The sequence below is a fragment of the Aythya ferina genome, assembly GCF_964211825.1.
Source record: "Aythya ferina genome assembly, chromosome: 1".
Taxonomy (NCBI): Eukaryota; Metazoa; Chordata; class Aves; order Anseriformes; family Anatidae; genus Aythya; species Aythya ferina.
In genome coordinates this window covers 119,328,499-119,342,062 of record NC_140296.1, presented here as the reverse complement: position 1 = coordinate 119,342,062, position 13,564 = coordinate 119,328,499, and the positions used below count along the sequence as shown (strand labels likewise).

General features: G+C 49.6%; 4 protein-coding genes across 6 annotated transcripts in view; 1 reads left to right on the top strand and 3 right to left on the bottom strand.

Moving 5' to 3' along the window:
• Nucleotides 1-120: 120 nt before the first annotated feature.
• Nucleotides 121-1,980, bottom strand: TAF13 (TATA-box binding protein associated factor 13). The gene is made up of 4 exons (XM_084506487.1): nucleotides 1,903-1,980; nucleotides 1,719-1,797; nucleotides 1,538-1,635; nucleotides 121-738 (listed from the first exon to the last, which is right to left on the bottom strand). Exons 1-4 carry the CDS (start codon nucleotides 1,927-1,929, stop codon nucleotides 568-570), a joined length of 375 nt encoding a protein of 124 aa, XP_084362613.1. The 5' UTR covers nucleotides 1,930-1,980; the 3' UTR covers nucleotides 121-567.
• A 434-nt stretch (nucleotides 1,981-2,414) lies between these two features.
• GTPBP8 (GTP binding protein 8) lies at nucleotides 2,415-6,841 on the bottom strand. The gene is made up of 7 exons (XM_084506485.1): nucleotides 6,387-6,841; nucleotides 6,196-6,294; nucleotides 5,580-5,710; nucleotides 5,216-5,315; nucleotides 4,676-4,794; nucleotides 4,126-4,250; nucleotides 2,415-3,517 (listed from the first exon to the last, which is right to left on the bottom strand). Exons 1-6 carry the CDS (start codon nucleotides 6,744-6,746, stop codon nucleotides 4,166-4,168), a joined length of 894 nt encoding a protein of 297 aa, XP_084362611.1. The 5' UTR covers nucleotides 6,747-6,841; the 3' UTR covers nucleotides 2,415-3,517; nucleotides 4,126-4,165.
• Nucleotides 6,842-7,311: 470 nt separating this feature from the next.
• LOC311430116 (cell surface glycoprotein CD200 receptor 1-B-like) lies at nucleotides 7,312-13,208 on the top strand. 3 transcript variants are annotated; one of them, XM_084506482.1, is made up of 5 exons: nucleotides 7,312-9,599; nucleotides 10,548-10,853; nucleotides 11,621-11,869; nucleotides 12,235-12,337; nucleotides 12,862-13,073. In XM_084506482.1, exons 1-5 carry the CDS (start codon nucleotides 9,461-9,463, stop codon nucleotides 12,878-12,880), a joined length of 816 nt encoding a protein of 271 aa, XP_084362608.1. In that variant the 5' UTR covers nucleotides 7,312-9,460; the 3' UTR covers nucleotides 12,881-13,073. The 3 variants fall into 3 exon arrangements, with proteins under 3 accessions (XP_084362608.1, XP_084362609.1, XP_084362607.1); XM_084506483.1 differs by lacking the exon at nucleotides 12,235-12,337 and having other exon boundaries at nucleotides 12,862-13,208; XM_084506481.1 differs by lacking the exon at nucleotides 12,862-13,073 and having other exon boundaries at nucleotides 12,235-12,742.
• Nucleotides 12,088-13,564, bottom strand: part of LOC311430119 (uncharacterized protein) — a 146,559-nt gene continuing 145,082 nt past the window's right edge. The window contains exons 10-11 of the mRNA XM_084506486.1: nucleotides 12,839-12,937; nucleotides 12,088-12,752 (exon numbers count right to left, since the gene is read on the bottom strand). Of these exons, the coding sequence (XP_084362612.1) occupies nucleotides 12,722-12,752; nucleotides 12,839-12,937 (130 nt within the window). The 3' untranslated portion in view covers nucleotides 12,088-12,721. The remainder of the gene's footprint in view (nucleotides 12,753-12,838; nucleotides 12,938-13,564) is intronic.

Here is a 13,564-nt window from a genome sequence, read left to right as displayed (position 1 = left end):
GTCTACATGGATAGAACCCCAACAGCCGCTTAGGTGTTTTTAAAAAAAAACAAAAAAAAAACACATTATGCACCCAGTGTGAAGTGATCCTTGTAAATTTTTATGAAGAATGAGCACGCGTAAACTCAAACTATTTTATTAAAGGAGTATATACAGAACAGACAGCAAGAACTTATCAGAGTTTGGTTAAGTGGATAAACCAAGTTTTCTAGCCCAAAACCCATTTTCTAAGTTTCCTATAAACAGAATACCTAGTGATAACCAAAACGGGAAAAAAAATAAATCATTAGCCCTCTAGGTGTCTGGTTCATCACAGTCCTACTTAAAACAGAATTTTGCCCTTCAAAGAATCTTTACAGCTCATTTCTTGAAGTGATAGAATAGTACAAAAACGTATACCACATCCAGTCGGGTAACATTCAGCTGCCTGAACGCCTCTCCGAAGGGGCAGGGCTGGTATCCCTCAGGGCTGGTGTCCATCCCGAGTGACCCCTCCAAACAAGCGACATTGCTTCCTGCTGGGCAGCAGGTGCCTGAGACATGCCCCAGAGCAGCCTGCGCACAGGATCAGGACCCGTAGTTTGCTTCATCAAAGGCCTTCCTGGCTCGTTTCAGTTCTTCGTTCATGGTCAGGAGGTCTTTAACCCTGGCAAACTTGCGGGGGTCCTTGCGGATTAGAAAGACGATGTCCTCCACCTGTACGCGCCCCTGCCGGCCGATTGACATGGCCTTGTGTGTCTGTAAGAGACAAGACGAAAAACAGTGTTCCTCTGGCCCCTGAGCGTTTTTTCAACTCAGTGCCACTTCATTCCCTGGCACTTCTATAATCAAGCTGGCAATTTCAGGATCTGGGTACCACTGTCCTAGTCCCTAGTCACAAAACTGCTAAGTGCTGTCACCCCCACTGTGCATACAGCTCTATACGTAATAGCAATGGCATCAAACTAAACCCAGATCACATGTAGGGGGCACTGGGTCTGCACAGTGCTTGAGCAACAATATCATCAAGCAGAACTGGCATGCAGGGTGCAATACCTGTACCAGGAGGCAGTTTAGGGCATTCTGAGCAGGGCAGGCAGGGCTAACCTTTTGAGAGAAAGAGGGTCTACAAACAATAAGATTTCCTTTTTAAACCACAAGCTTTCAGACAGCATCCAAACACCTTCAACAGCAATGGCTCCAGGCCCCAGCAGCCTGCATTTATTTCATTGCATGGAATTGCTTTTCCATCTATGTAAAGACTTTGAGAAAACCCAAATAGATAAGACTATGAGGCCGAGCCTCCTTTTTTGTCAGCTGTGTGTGCAGCGATGCCACGGTCAGCTGCAAAGCCAGCTGTGGATTTTTTTTCCCCCTACAACATTAAGTTAAAGGTTTCGGCACTGTTCTAAGCCCCCATGGAGCAAAACACATGAATTTTGCCTGAACCTTGGCAGAGCAAAGCCTGAGCTGAGGCTTTTCCCCGTCACAGCACCAGTGCTTTCTCCCTTGGGAGGCTGAGCCCTTCCCGAGGAGGCGCTGCCCGCCGCCGACTCACCATCTCCGTGATGAACTCGATGACCAGGTCCTCCAGGATGTCCACGGACTCGGTGTAGGGGTTCTGGTCGTCCCCGAAGCCGTACATCATGCACCTGACTGCGGGGAGGCGCGGGGTGGGGTGAGCCCTGCTCGCCTCGCCCCGGCCCCGCTCCCCTCTCCCCGCCGCAGCCCCGACTCACGCTCCTTGGAGAAGAGCCGCTTCCTGCGGCCCTGCCCGCCGTCCAGGCCTCCGCCGCCCTCCTCCGCGTCCTCCTCGAACTGGGCTCAGCGCGGGGGAGAGGCGCCGTCAGCGCGGGGGGCCCCACACGGGGCCCCGCACCCGAGCCCGAACCCGTCCCCAGTCCCGGCCCCGTCCCCGCTCACCGGCGCGTCCTCCTCCTCGTCAGCCATGGCCGCCCGCAGCCCCCCGCAACGCCTCCGCCCGCCCCGCCCCGCCCCGCCTCGCCGCCGGCCGCCATCTCGCGGCGCGGAGGGGAACGGGAACGGGACTCAAACACCATTCCGTACACACAGGCCGATGCGCCTAGCAAGATTAATATTGAAGTCCAGCAGAGGACTTGGTTTTATTTACCTGTCTTACCTGCCACAGGGGCACCGACTCCTACATGTAAAAACTGATGAGTGTTCTCTCTTCAAATGGCTGAACAAAATAAAAGTTCTTGCAGTATTTTAAGCATTCCTGAATGGGAATCTTTTGGCCAACACAGCAGAAAACCCAAATACATCCAGAGGTAAAGCTGTTTTCTTCCAGGATAGCACTCTGCCTACTGACTCTAGTATGGCTCTAAGAAACCGTACGACCTAGCTTCATGTTGGTGCCCCCAAGGACACCTCGCAGCAACCCTACACACACACTCAAGGACCATAGGGTCTGATTCAGTCTGCTGCCACTTTAAAGCACTTTTTATTTTTACAAACGGACTTAACAGACACACTTGATGTATTTAAATAGTTAATAAAACACTTCCTAGCATTGTAAAGGATTTTGCTCTGAAGAGAGACTAAAACCAGAAATATGCTTTCTTTTACACGCACCCATTAACTGCACAGGCTTATTTTTAGAAGCTCCTCAGTCAAGGCTGAGGCCTCAAAAATTATAGCCTTGACTATGTTGATGCTTTTGAAAGATACTGGTCTTTAAGACTTGCACATAATTCCATCTGTCTACATAGTACTGTATTTACCCCTAGGATCAAACATCCCGCAGGCTGGTTTGCTGTGAGGTAAGATATCACAGAACTACAGGCTTGACCTCTGCTCAGGTGTGGAAACTAGAGATACTCAGCTGTCTCCTGCTTCCCTCACACACTGCCACTTCCTATGTATGCACTGGAAACAGACCTTACTTCATTCCAGTCTAATCTGAGCGTTACAATAAATTCTGTAACATAACAAAATACTAGAAATCCTACCTTCTAACCCTCAGCAGTTTATAGAGCTACGCTTTACCAAGAACTGAATGTAAGTAACTTTGAGAGCTGCATGCACACAGTTGGCAATCTTAAGACTGGACAAGATGAGTGCCAGAGTTTAACACAGGCACTTAATAGCATTGGTCTGAATTCCCTCATACAGCTACTGCTATTTAATGGCAATCCTTCTTGCTGATTCTGTACCTGGTAACCAGCCAGCTCTGGTCTCCCCCCAGTCAGGTGTTCATAGCCACATTCAGCTGCTGTGGTACACCAGTATTGTGCTCCAGCTTCCAGGGTAGGGCAGATGCAGAGAATGGATTTGTCTCTGGCAACTCATCTCAGTGCAGCTGCAGAACTCCCTATGGGATTTAACTCAGAAGGTAGACGCAGCGCTGACTGATGGTAATGGGCAGAAGGAGAGGCTCCCCCTAGGTGTCATTCATCTATCGCACTGCTTCAAGCCACCAGCAACCAAGAGGCAGATCCCACTAAATGTTTCCTTTCCTGCGTCCACCTGGAACAGGGACAATTGGATGCAAGCGAGGCACGCTGTAACGCTGAACCTATGGAATGCACAATGCAGAGAGGTTACAAGAGCAAAAAAACACAAACAGTTCCCCAAAAGCCCCGCACAAAGCATTGGCTATCTCCACTCGACATAGCCTCAGAGCAGGCAGGGTGCCCACTTGCTGGTTTTCAGTCTCTGCTACATCAGCTGAGAGAAATATACCTTGGGGTATCATTCAGTTCAATGTGGCAAGTACAGTCTGCTTAATATTAGAGCTTTAGTTTGTCTTTGATACAAAGACATTCAATTTCTGAATAAGATAACTAGACTCCCTCTGGTACCCTAACTACCGCAGAGCTTCTGTATGCAGTGGTAGCTTTTTGAACATTTACCTGGAGGGAGAGGAAATGCTGTATTAAAACCTAGCTTGTCTTTGGAGGTTCTGAGTTTTTTTCTCTGCACAATCACGTAGGTTTGTAAAATAGTTCTGAAGTACCCTGGATTAATTCACAGTGCAAAGTTCCTGCACTGATGACTTTATTAAAGAAAAAACTTATCCTTACAAACATTAATTTATCCAACATTTTATACAAATTTATCCAGAAATAAATTTTAGTGCTTCGTGTTATTTACAATGAAAGTTTAGACCTGTAGTTTTGGTACCTTTTGTTTTGGATGAGCTGAGCAGATCAGGAGCCAGTCTTCAGCTGTCCTCTAGAGTAGGCAGATTTCCAGTAACATGGGCTATAAAACACCTTAGCAAGTGGATTCCTGAAAACTCTACAGAACTGTGGAAACAAAGACACGTATATTCAGTCCCTGACGCTGCATTACCTTCACGTACTACAAACAAGCTCAGCCACTGGCTGTATCAAATTACTTTAAGGTTGTACTGCACTGGGGGTATGCAAGCACTTCCACAGTGTGATCAATTATGGCTTGCTGCTGTTAGCACAGCTCCAAACAAAGTGACAAAGCCCGCTACCAGGCAGCATAGGTACTGCTGCCCTTCTCAGCAGCCTTCAAAGCTGAACTCAACTCAGCTGTAGAGGATGGGGAAGAAGGAGAGGGGCGTTCCTGTGCAGGCAGCCCACCTGCCATCCTTGGGGCACAAGGAATTGTCATCCCTAGTGCAGAGAGACCCGTTTTAGGTAGCTTGTCCAGTGCAAATCATCACCTGAAAGCCAACAGCAGCAACGAAGAAGACCTTTACCTGACCAGGAATAGCTGAGGAAAGCATCCTTGAGTTTTCTCCTTCACAAACTCCTGGATCCCCAGTACATTCTTTAACAACAGTCCCTTGGAAGCCCGGTCAATTTTTGTTAACACCATCTGCACAGATAAAGAAACGGAAGATTGAGACAGGAAAAAGAGATTATTTTGCTGCTATCCTGGAACGTCTTGCAAGGCAGACTGAAAGCTCCGGGTCTTATCTAATTGCGAAAAATTGTGTAATAGAGTTTACCAAAACACTTCCATAGCCTGCATAAAAGCTGTGCACTTTTTCACATTCCTTGATCTAAGCATTGAAAAAGGCATTCATTTACTGAATCAAGCAAAAAAGTCCTTCAAATCCCCCCAGCCATACTTAAGGCCTACGTAACTGACAATAAAGGTAGGGTAGAAGGTATTCTACTTAGGTAGGACAACTTGCAAAAGCTCAGGCAGAGGGTACACAGCTGCACAGATTGCCTTTAGCATAAAACTAACACAAGTTTTTGTTCTACCTTTTCAAGAACAAAGCATCACTTACCACATACGGAATCCCAAACTCTTCCAGCATCTCTACTGCAATATGGTCTGTCTTCTGCAGTCCTACTACACCATCAACTAATAGAAAAGTCCTCTTCAAGCTGTCAGAAATACAGGCAACATTAATCACCACCATTATATCATCCCATTGTGCTACTTCCAAATTCGTAAGCATGAACAAGTAATGTAGGATTTGGGCCACGCACGGCAACTGAGAGGTCAGCATGGAGCAGCACCTCCATCATTTTTTTCTGCACTACCCCTGAAAGCAGCCACCTCTGCTGCATTTCTCCATCCAGCCCCACGATGCTGCGTATGGGTGTTCAGCTCTCACTGCTGAATGGAGGTGCAGTTACGTTCCTTACTTCTGCCGTTTCTGCAGGTAGGCCTCCACCATCTCCACAAAGTCTTCTGGGGCCCGGTAGCCATATCCTGGCATATCCACCAGCGTAAAGTACTTCCCGACTTTGAAGAAATTCATCTTCTTTGTGTGGCCCTGGGGAGAGGATTTAAAAAAGGGAAAAGGTTAAGACAGAGGGTTAAGAAGTTGCTTTAAGCAGCGGAGCAGGAGGCGCCCTGCAAAGTATATCCATACTATACCCAGACTATACGCCCCAGAGAATGCTGCAAAAACGCTAGTGCTGCTTTAAGCTGTTTTATCCTTTCCGCAACCCCATATGGCTCTATCCTTAAAATAACTGGCTCAAAATACCTACGCTCATCTCTGTGCCCGGTGCTTCCCAAAGGGCTTAACATCACGACTGCTTGGCTTGCAAGACTTTGCTGCATGTGCCAGCCCTGGCCGAGGTGTAGAGCTGGGCACTTTTCACCTTTTCCTTTGCAAAAGCCAAGCCTGTGCTGGCTGCGAGCTGGCACGCTCCCCTGTCACCTCACGTTTCTCCAGCCCTTGCTCCCTCCACCCTTCTCGCCCGCCTTGGCAGCGGCTCCTGCCCAAGCGGAGGGCGGCAGCGCGGCACTCACCGGCGTTTTCGACACGCGGACCTCCACTGCTGGCGACAGCGCGAACAGGGCCCGGATCAGCGACGACTTGCCCACGTTGCTCCGGCCGATGAAGCACACCTGGGGCAGCGGGACAGCAGGGCGGGCGCTCAGGCTGCGCCCCGCACTCCCGGCCCCCTGGGTCCCCGTCCCCCCGGGTCCCCGTCCCCCACCTCGGGCAGGGCAGGCGGCGGGGCGTGCTCCATGCGCACGGCGGAGCTGAGGTAGCCGACGGCGTGGCCGGGCCCGGCCGCGAAGAGCCGCTCGGCGCTGCGCAGCGCGGCCAGGCCGGGCTGGAAGAGGCCGAGGGCCGCCGCCTCGGCGCCGGGCAGCAGGCAGCGGGCCAGCCCCTGCAGCGGGAACACCAGGGCCGAGCCCGAGCCCGAGCCCGAGCCCGAGCCCGAGCGCCGGCTCCGCTCCAGCCGCAGCGCCTGCGACAGGGCCGCCAGGGGCGGCGGGCGGCGGCCCGGCCCCGGTCCATGCCCCGGTCCATGTCCACGTCCCCGGCCGCGGGCCGCCCGCAGCAGCCGCATGGCGGCAGGGCACAGCACTACGTCCCCCTAACATCTGCTCCTCCTGCAGCAAGGTGGAGCTCTAATGCTTTGAGCTGGAGACAGGCCACAGCCGCTGTCTGCTGCACGCACAGCGCTAGGAAATAGAGGCGTGATTGGTATGCAGGCAGAGCACGCCTCTCTCCTGTCAGCCCCCTGATGCGAGTAAATCACAGGTGGGTACGGAGAGAAAAAGCGGAGGAACAAACATCGCAAGGACTAGTTTAGGCACACCGCTAATGCCTTATGGTGATTCAACAACCTAGCTTAATTAAACTCTGCGGTGAAGCCGGTACCAGAAAACCCACCCTGGCCAGAGATCAGCTTTGTAACCATCCTGGTAGGCAGATTTCCACATTTTTAAGCCAAAAACTTAAAAAAAAAATAAAATATAAAAATAATAATAATAAAAAAAAGCAGAGTGGGCGCTTTTAGGTATTTTTGTCCCACACAGCTCACTGCTGCTGGCATTCCCCACGGGGAGTCCCTGTGGGGCCATCCCAAAGGCTCGCAGACAGACAGAGCTGCCACGTAAAGCCTCGCTCACCTGCACACACCCCGGGTGACAGACGTGCCCTCGCTGTGCAGATGTCCCTCTCTGTGTGGCCGTGGCATTCCCAGACCTTCAGCAAGGCTGACCGTGTTCAGGTGGGAAGGAACAACCTTGTCCGAGTGGTTCGTTCTCCCCGTGGTCGCCTGCTGCCAGCTTTTTCCTCCATAGCCAGGTAGGTCTCCAGGCACCAGCTCAGGACTGCCCTTTTCAGCATACGGGAGTTTTTGTGGCCAGGGCATCCAAAGGCCATCGTGCGACATCATTCAGTGGTACTGATGGCTCGCACAGGCCACAACTCCGAGACTGCTCCGAGACTGCCCTTGTAAGAGTTGGCTCCTGCCCCTCACAGATCTATGACATGGTTGCTCAGATTGCCATGTTCTCTAGTGATCCGTCCAGAAACCATTTCAGGTGAGGATCTGGGCAAAGTCCTTGATAATTCATAAATGCAGGAAGGCTGGAAAGCAACACAGACCAACCCTAAAAGCAAAAGGGCGGGCTTCGTTCGGGACCCAGCAGCTGCTCGCTGCAGGAGCATCTCCAGGCGGGTGCCGTTGCCCGCCTCGCCCAGGAGATGGAGATGAGAGAGCAGCAGAGCGCGGCCTCTTGCAGGAGGCAGCCCTGAGGGTGAAGCGGGACCAAACTGCACCTGGCACATCAGTGATGGGGCTGGGAGGGCAGCAGGGGAGGATAAGGCCCGCTGCTGGAGGCATGGAGCCCCTTGGGGAGACGTCTTCTGAGCTGAGGAGGAGGTGGCAGCAATCTGAGGTTGAAGGACACTTAAAACCAGCTCCAGGGCTGTGCTGGAGACAGACAACAAAGCCAGAAGCTCAGAGCAGCTGCCCAGGACACGGCAGTGATGCTCTTATCACAGTATTACCACACTGTGTGGCTCCAGCTCTAAAGGCAGACGGAGTTTGGGCTTTCAGAAATGCAAAAACACCAGACACCTCCTACCTGATCTCAGTCAGATTGCTAATACACAACCTTCCCACCTGCTTCTTGCTGCCTCCACCATCTAGTGCTGAGCTATGTCACCCAGATGGATGTGGCTGAAGCTACAGTACCTCCCGTGCTGCAGGGATCTCTGTCTCAGAGAGACAAATGTGATCCTTGCGTCTCGGACCCACCTCTAAACGTGAGAAGCTTTTGTTGCACGTAAGCTCCAAACCACACAGCTGAAGCTGCATTGACCAAGATAGCTGAAATCGTCAAAGTGAGTTTCAGAAAGAAAACTGCAGCGACAGCAGCCGGCAGAGACGAGGATTTCATTATGTCACTGCTGCTGGCTTCTCTCAATATAAGAGCTGCAATCACAGGATGCCTAATTTCCTTTTTGATCTTACCCAGCTTTACCTTTGTGTTCCCAATAGGTGCTCTGCCTCTTCTCGGTTAACCTGTACCTACTACCTGGAGGGGGGCCGGGATGTTTGCCTTCCTCTAGTGATTCTCTGGATCAGTGACGCCTTGCAACCATTTGGCCAGGGAATGGAGGCCCTTCCAGGTGGGCACATTTCAGCACAGCCACAGAAATGCATAAACCAGCTGTGCCTGTTGCTGTGGGGAAAGAGTTTTGTCTCCTAGAACAAGCAAACAGGCACCACCTCATGTCAGCCTCGTGGCTTCACAGTCTGGGGAGGCTAACACTGTTCTGATTAAATTAAGTTTAGTGCATTAATTTCCTGGGAAGTTCATCTTCTATCCAGAGAAGGTACCTTTGCTGGTAGAAGACAGCAGTGTTATCACACAGAAAGATTCTACCCACCTACATTCCCTGCCTGGAGGGAAGGAGGGATTTCCAGTATCTCCTAGAGGAAAGATCTTAAGCTGTCAGGTAACTTTTTATTATTATTATTATTATTGGATAAAATCCTCACTGTCAGATCAGAACCAGGCATGAAAATCACTCAGTTTATACTTTGTGCAAGTTCTGCCATAGGTTTTCTTGCATAGTGCTACTGTGAGAAGAGAAGTGTACAGAAAGCACACATCGATACCATTTCCTCTGCGTTCACCAGTTCTCAGCACAGGAAGAAGCTCTGTGCTATGAAGAAGTGTTCTTTGCTATTTGTAGCTGCAGTCAGGAACCTTCAGGAGCCTAGGAAGAGTGGTGGCTCTGACTGCTGAGGATCACTGGCAGGGGATGATGAGGATCTCACGGCAAGCAAGATGGTGCAGGAGACCTGCATCATCCAGACACGCAAGAGCTGCCTTGGAAGAGATCTGGAAGACCATTTACACCGTCGTCCTGCTCACCATCACTGCAGTCACAGGAGCCACAGGTAGTTCTGGCGGCACTTTGGGACCAAGCAGCTATTAAGGGCTAAGGAGGAAGGGGGAATGCATCACAGTCATGTTTTCTCAATTCTTCTTTGGGGGAAGAAGTCTAGGGGAAAGAATCTTTAGAAAGCGCTGAAGGGCCTTTTATGATGCAGAAGCAATAACCTGCAAGAGTTTAAGATTTAATGGGAAGGTTCGTTCTTCTTCACAAACTCTGCTAAATACTTTAAAAAGATAAAGCCCAAAGGCAATGGGATCTGAAAATACAGCAATAACCTTTCTCCTCCCTACCCTACATTAACTATGAAAATTCACGTTTGTTTTTATTGGGATCAAGTAAGACAGGTGGTTATGGGGCAGAGATCATGAGTCGATTAGGGATCTCTTCATCTGACAGAAAGCAGGTGTGTGTTTTATTTCCAGTTAAAAGTCACACTGACTCTTCTACTGTTCCATTTGACGGCACCAGAACCAGGCAAATTGGTTCATATAAACAGGACAGAATTTGCCATTTGTGCTTGACCTTATTAGGAGGGCTGCTCATATCCAGCAAAAAAGTAGAGTCAGTGTCTTCAGTCATTTTTCTCCTGTATCGGGCAGTGATGTAGAGAGAAAAGCAACCAGAGATCTTCCCGTACAGGTGGGCTCTGCAGCTCAGCCAGGCTCTGCTTCCCAGTCATGTTGTTTATCTAGTGCTTTAAGGAGGAGAACTCTGCAGAAGAAAAGAGTAAAACCAAGGACCAACTTTTGCAAACACAGCCATGAATTTGGCTATTTCTTTCTGTCTAAAAAAGGAGACATGCAGCTCTTGGGCTGGCACAGACAGGACCTCCCTCTGGAGTGTAACAGAGCTGACATTTCCCTCCGAAGCACAGGCCAGAACTCCAAGGCTGTGAGTGACATCCTTGGGCACCTTTTCACGCATCCTTCTCCTGCTTTGTCTCCTCCAGGAAACAGAATGGCAGCACAAGCGGGTCACAGCGCTGTGATGACCTGCCCTCACAGAACAAGAGCAACTATGGTGACGTGGAAAATAAGCCCCAAGATAGGAGGCCCTTGCACCTTGGGATTCAGGGCTGATCACAACCTGGTGAACAGAACAAACTGCAGTGACAGCGTGAAAAGTGAATTCAAACCAGAACAGTTTTATGCCCTTGAGATACGGCAAGTGGGAATGGCTGATGAAGGAAATTACAGCTGCGAACTGGTAAATCAGGAAGGGAATTTCCACGAGATGTACCAGCTGACCGTGCTAGGTAAGGGACTCCTTCCTCATTTCTCTTTTCTCCAAAGGACCACCTCCAGCCCCAGACAGACAAAGCTCCTCTCCTCCCGCACAGGAAGAAGCGTGCACTGAGAAGAGGAGCTTTCTCAGTGGCACGAATGGTCACGCAGTCATTTAGTAGCTCTGTTTCTTCCCTCTCCTCATTTGCCAAAACTCCCTTCTGCTGCCCCTTTCTCCCCCACAGAGTTACAAGTGATGGGTGTGAAGCAAGCCTCAGTACACTACAGGAGTCTGCATGTGCATCTTGTTTTCCTCTAGTCACTCACTAACATGCTACTTTAATATGACAAAAACACAGCAGGGCAACACTTCCAAGTACTGAGCTATTCGATCAAACACGGGATGTTACCCAGACAGGAGGAACAGCCCCAAGTCCTCCTATCCTGGCATTCAAATCCATTTTAAGCCACATGCATGAAGGCTGGTTGGGACAAAAGTCTGATTCAGCCCTGTATTCTGGGCAATTCCCCACCTCCACGTCCTGAGGCCCTCCACGCCTTCTCTAATGGTACATGGCTGTGGTAACTCACCTCAGTGTGGGAGAGGTGTCCAAAATGAGAAAGAAAAAAAAAAAAAAGATAAATCTTTGTCCTTGTCACTTTGGCACACATTGCTGTGATGGGATGGCACCTCCAACCTGACTCTCCTCTTCTCATGATGTTCCTTTTGGGTAAAGAATAAGAACAGCCTCTGCCAACTGCAGCAACCCACACGTCTCCCCTTCCTGATGTTTTTCAGTGCCCCCAAGGCTGTCCCTGTACTGCGAGAACCACAGCAACCCCGTGTGCGAGGCAGCGGCGGGGAGGCCGGCTGCTGAGATCTCATGGGTCCCAGAGAACAGCTCCACGACTGAAATAGACAGCCACGACAACGGGACAGTGACCGTGCTCAGCAGGTTCACAGCACACAGCACCAACAGGAAGACTGTAACCTGCAAGGTGTACCACGCAACTCTGAATGAGACCATGTCCACATACTGCTCCTCACGTAAGCTCCCCCTTGTGTGTTCAGCATTCAAAATCCTGCCTTGCCTTCTGTTCAAGCACTATGACAGGCATCAGTGACCCTAGGAAGATTGCAGCAGGAGCCATGCAGCTGAGCTGAAGTTTCTGGGGAGAAATTTGTTGGGGTCAGGGAAAGATAAACAAAAATGCTGTGAGAATTGAAAAGTGCTCTGTGAAATTTTAGTCAGGAAGATAGATTTCCGTAGTCTTCCCTCCCACAGATAGGGCTGTGAGAAGACAGGATTATTTAGACGTACACAAAAGAGTGTTGTCTAGAAGGTATGATCCTGAAAGGGGCACACGGTAAATGATCTGTGAAATGTACCTAAAAGAACTGTTTCTTTTCAGACAGCGTCACATGGTTTCTTCACCATGTCATGATCCTTGGTTGTCTGCTGAGCCTCATTTTCCTTTTTGCTTTTTTTCACCTCTACGTATTCTGTGATAACAGGTATGTGCAAGACCTAGTACACACAAAACCCCTCTGGCCAGTCCTAGGGAGGTTTAGAAGGGCTTCTGGTACTCCAGGTCATGTGCAGTCACCTCAGGCTTTCACAAGCAAGCTAGTTCAGTTTGCACAGCTGGTCTTAGAGGCCATTCATGTGGTGTTATAGATCTGCTGCCATAGTTCTTCCAGCAGCAGAAACACAACGGGAATGGGTAGTTTTATCTGTCTGGTTGATGGATCTGAACATGGATTGCCAGGCTATGAAGAATAAGAGGCAGCAAATTGCCTTTCTGAGGTTGGAGCCAGACTTCTGGATGATCTTGTCTTACTCAAATGAAACTATGGAAGGCGGGGGCAGTGAAGTGCAGGAAGTACGAAGGTGAGATCTCAAATAAAAAGCCTTCTGTTCCTGAGATCCCTATCAAAATAAGGGGGAGGAATTCTGTTTTAATGTTCCTAGAGCCCAAAACTGTATTCACGAGAGAGACTGGTCCTCATACTTACAGTATTGATGTCTTGTTTCCTAGGACAATGAGGAAGCAGTAAAGGCCAAGGCACATTCCATCTGCAGAGCTGTGTCTGGGGCTATTTGTAACGCAGCACCTGAGGAGAGATGAAAGAAACTCTCAATCAGCACTGCGAGATGCAGCAGGGACTCACCAGTGCCAAAGCACTCAGGAAGAAGAAACAAGCATCCACAGTGCAGCCAGTGTAACTGCACCGAAACATGGCATGCAGGGCAGACCATACCTGACCTTTGTCAGCTTTTTTATACCATTTCTCTAGTGCAACTGCAGACGTTATCACCCAGACAACAAGCTGATACTTAAAAAATATGTATAATTTTTTAAAAAATAAAACCAAATCTAACATGCATGCACTAAGAAATTAATTTGCCTTGTATGAAAACAAGTCACTCTGTTTTAAATAGATTATATCCTAGTATTTAAGTAGCCTATCTTATTGGTTAAGATAAATCAGAAGAAGTTTTCTTGCATACTAATGAGAAGTAGCTTTCCAAGTAGAATAGAAGGTATTTTGAGCAAGTTTGCTGATGACACCAAACTTGGAGGAGTTGTGGACTCGAATGAGGGTGGAAAGGCCTTGCAGAGGGATCTGGACAGGTTGGAGAGCTGGGCGATCACCAACCGCATGAAGTTCAATAAGAGCAAGTGCCGGGTCCTGCACCTGGGACGGGGAAACCCTGGCTGCATGTACAGACTGGGCGAT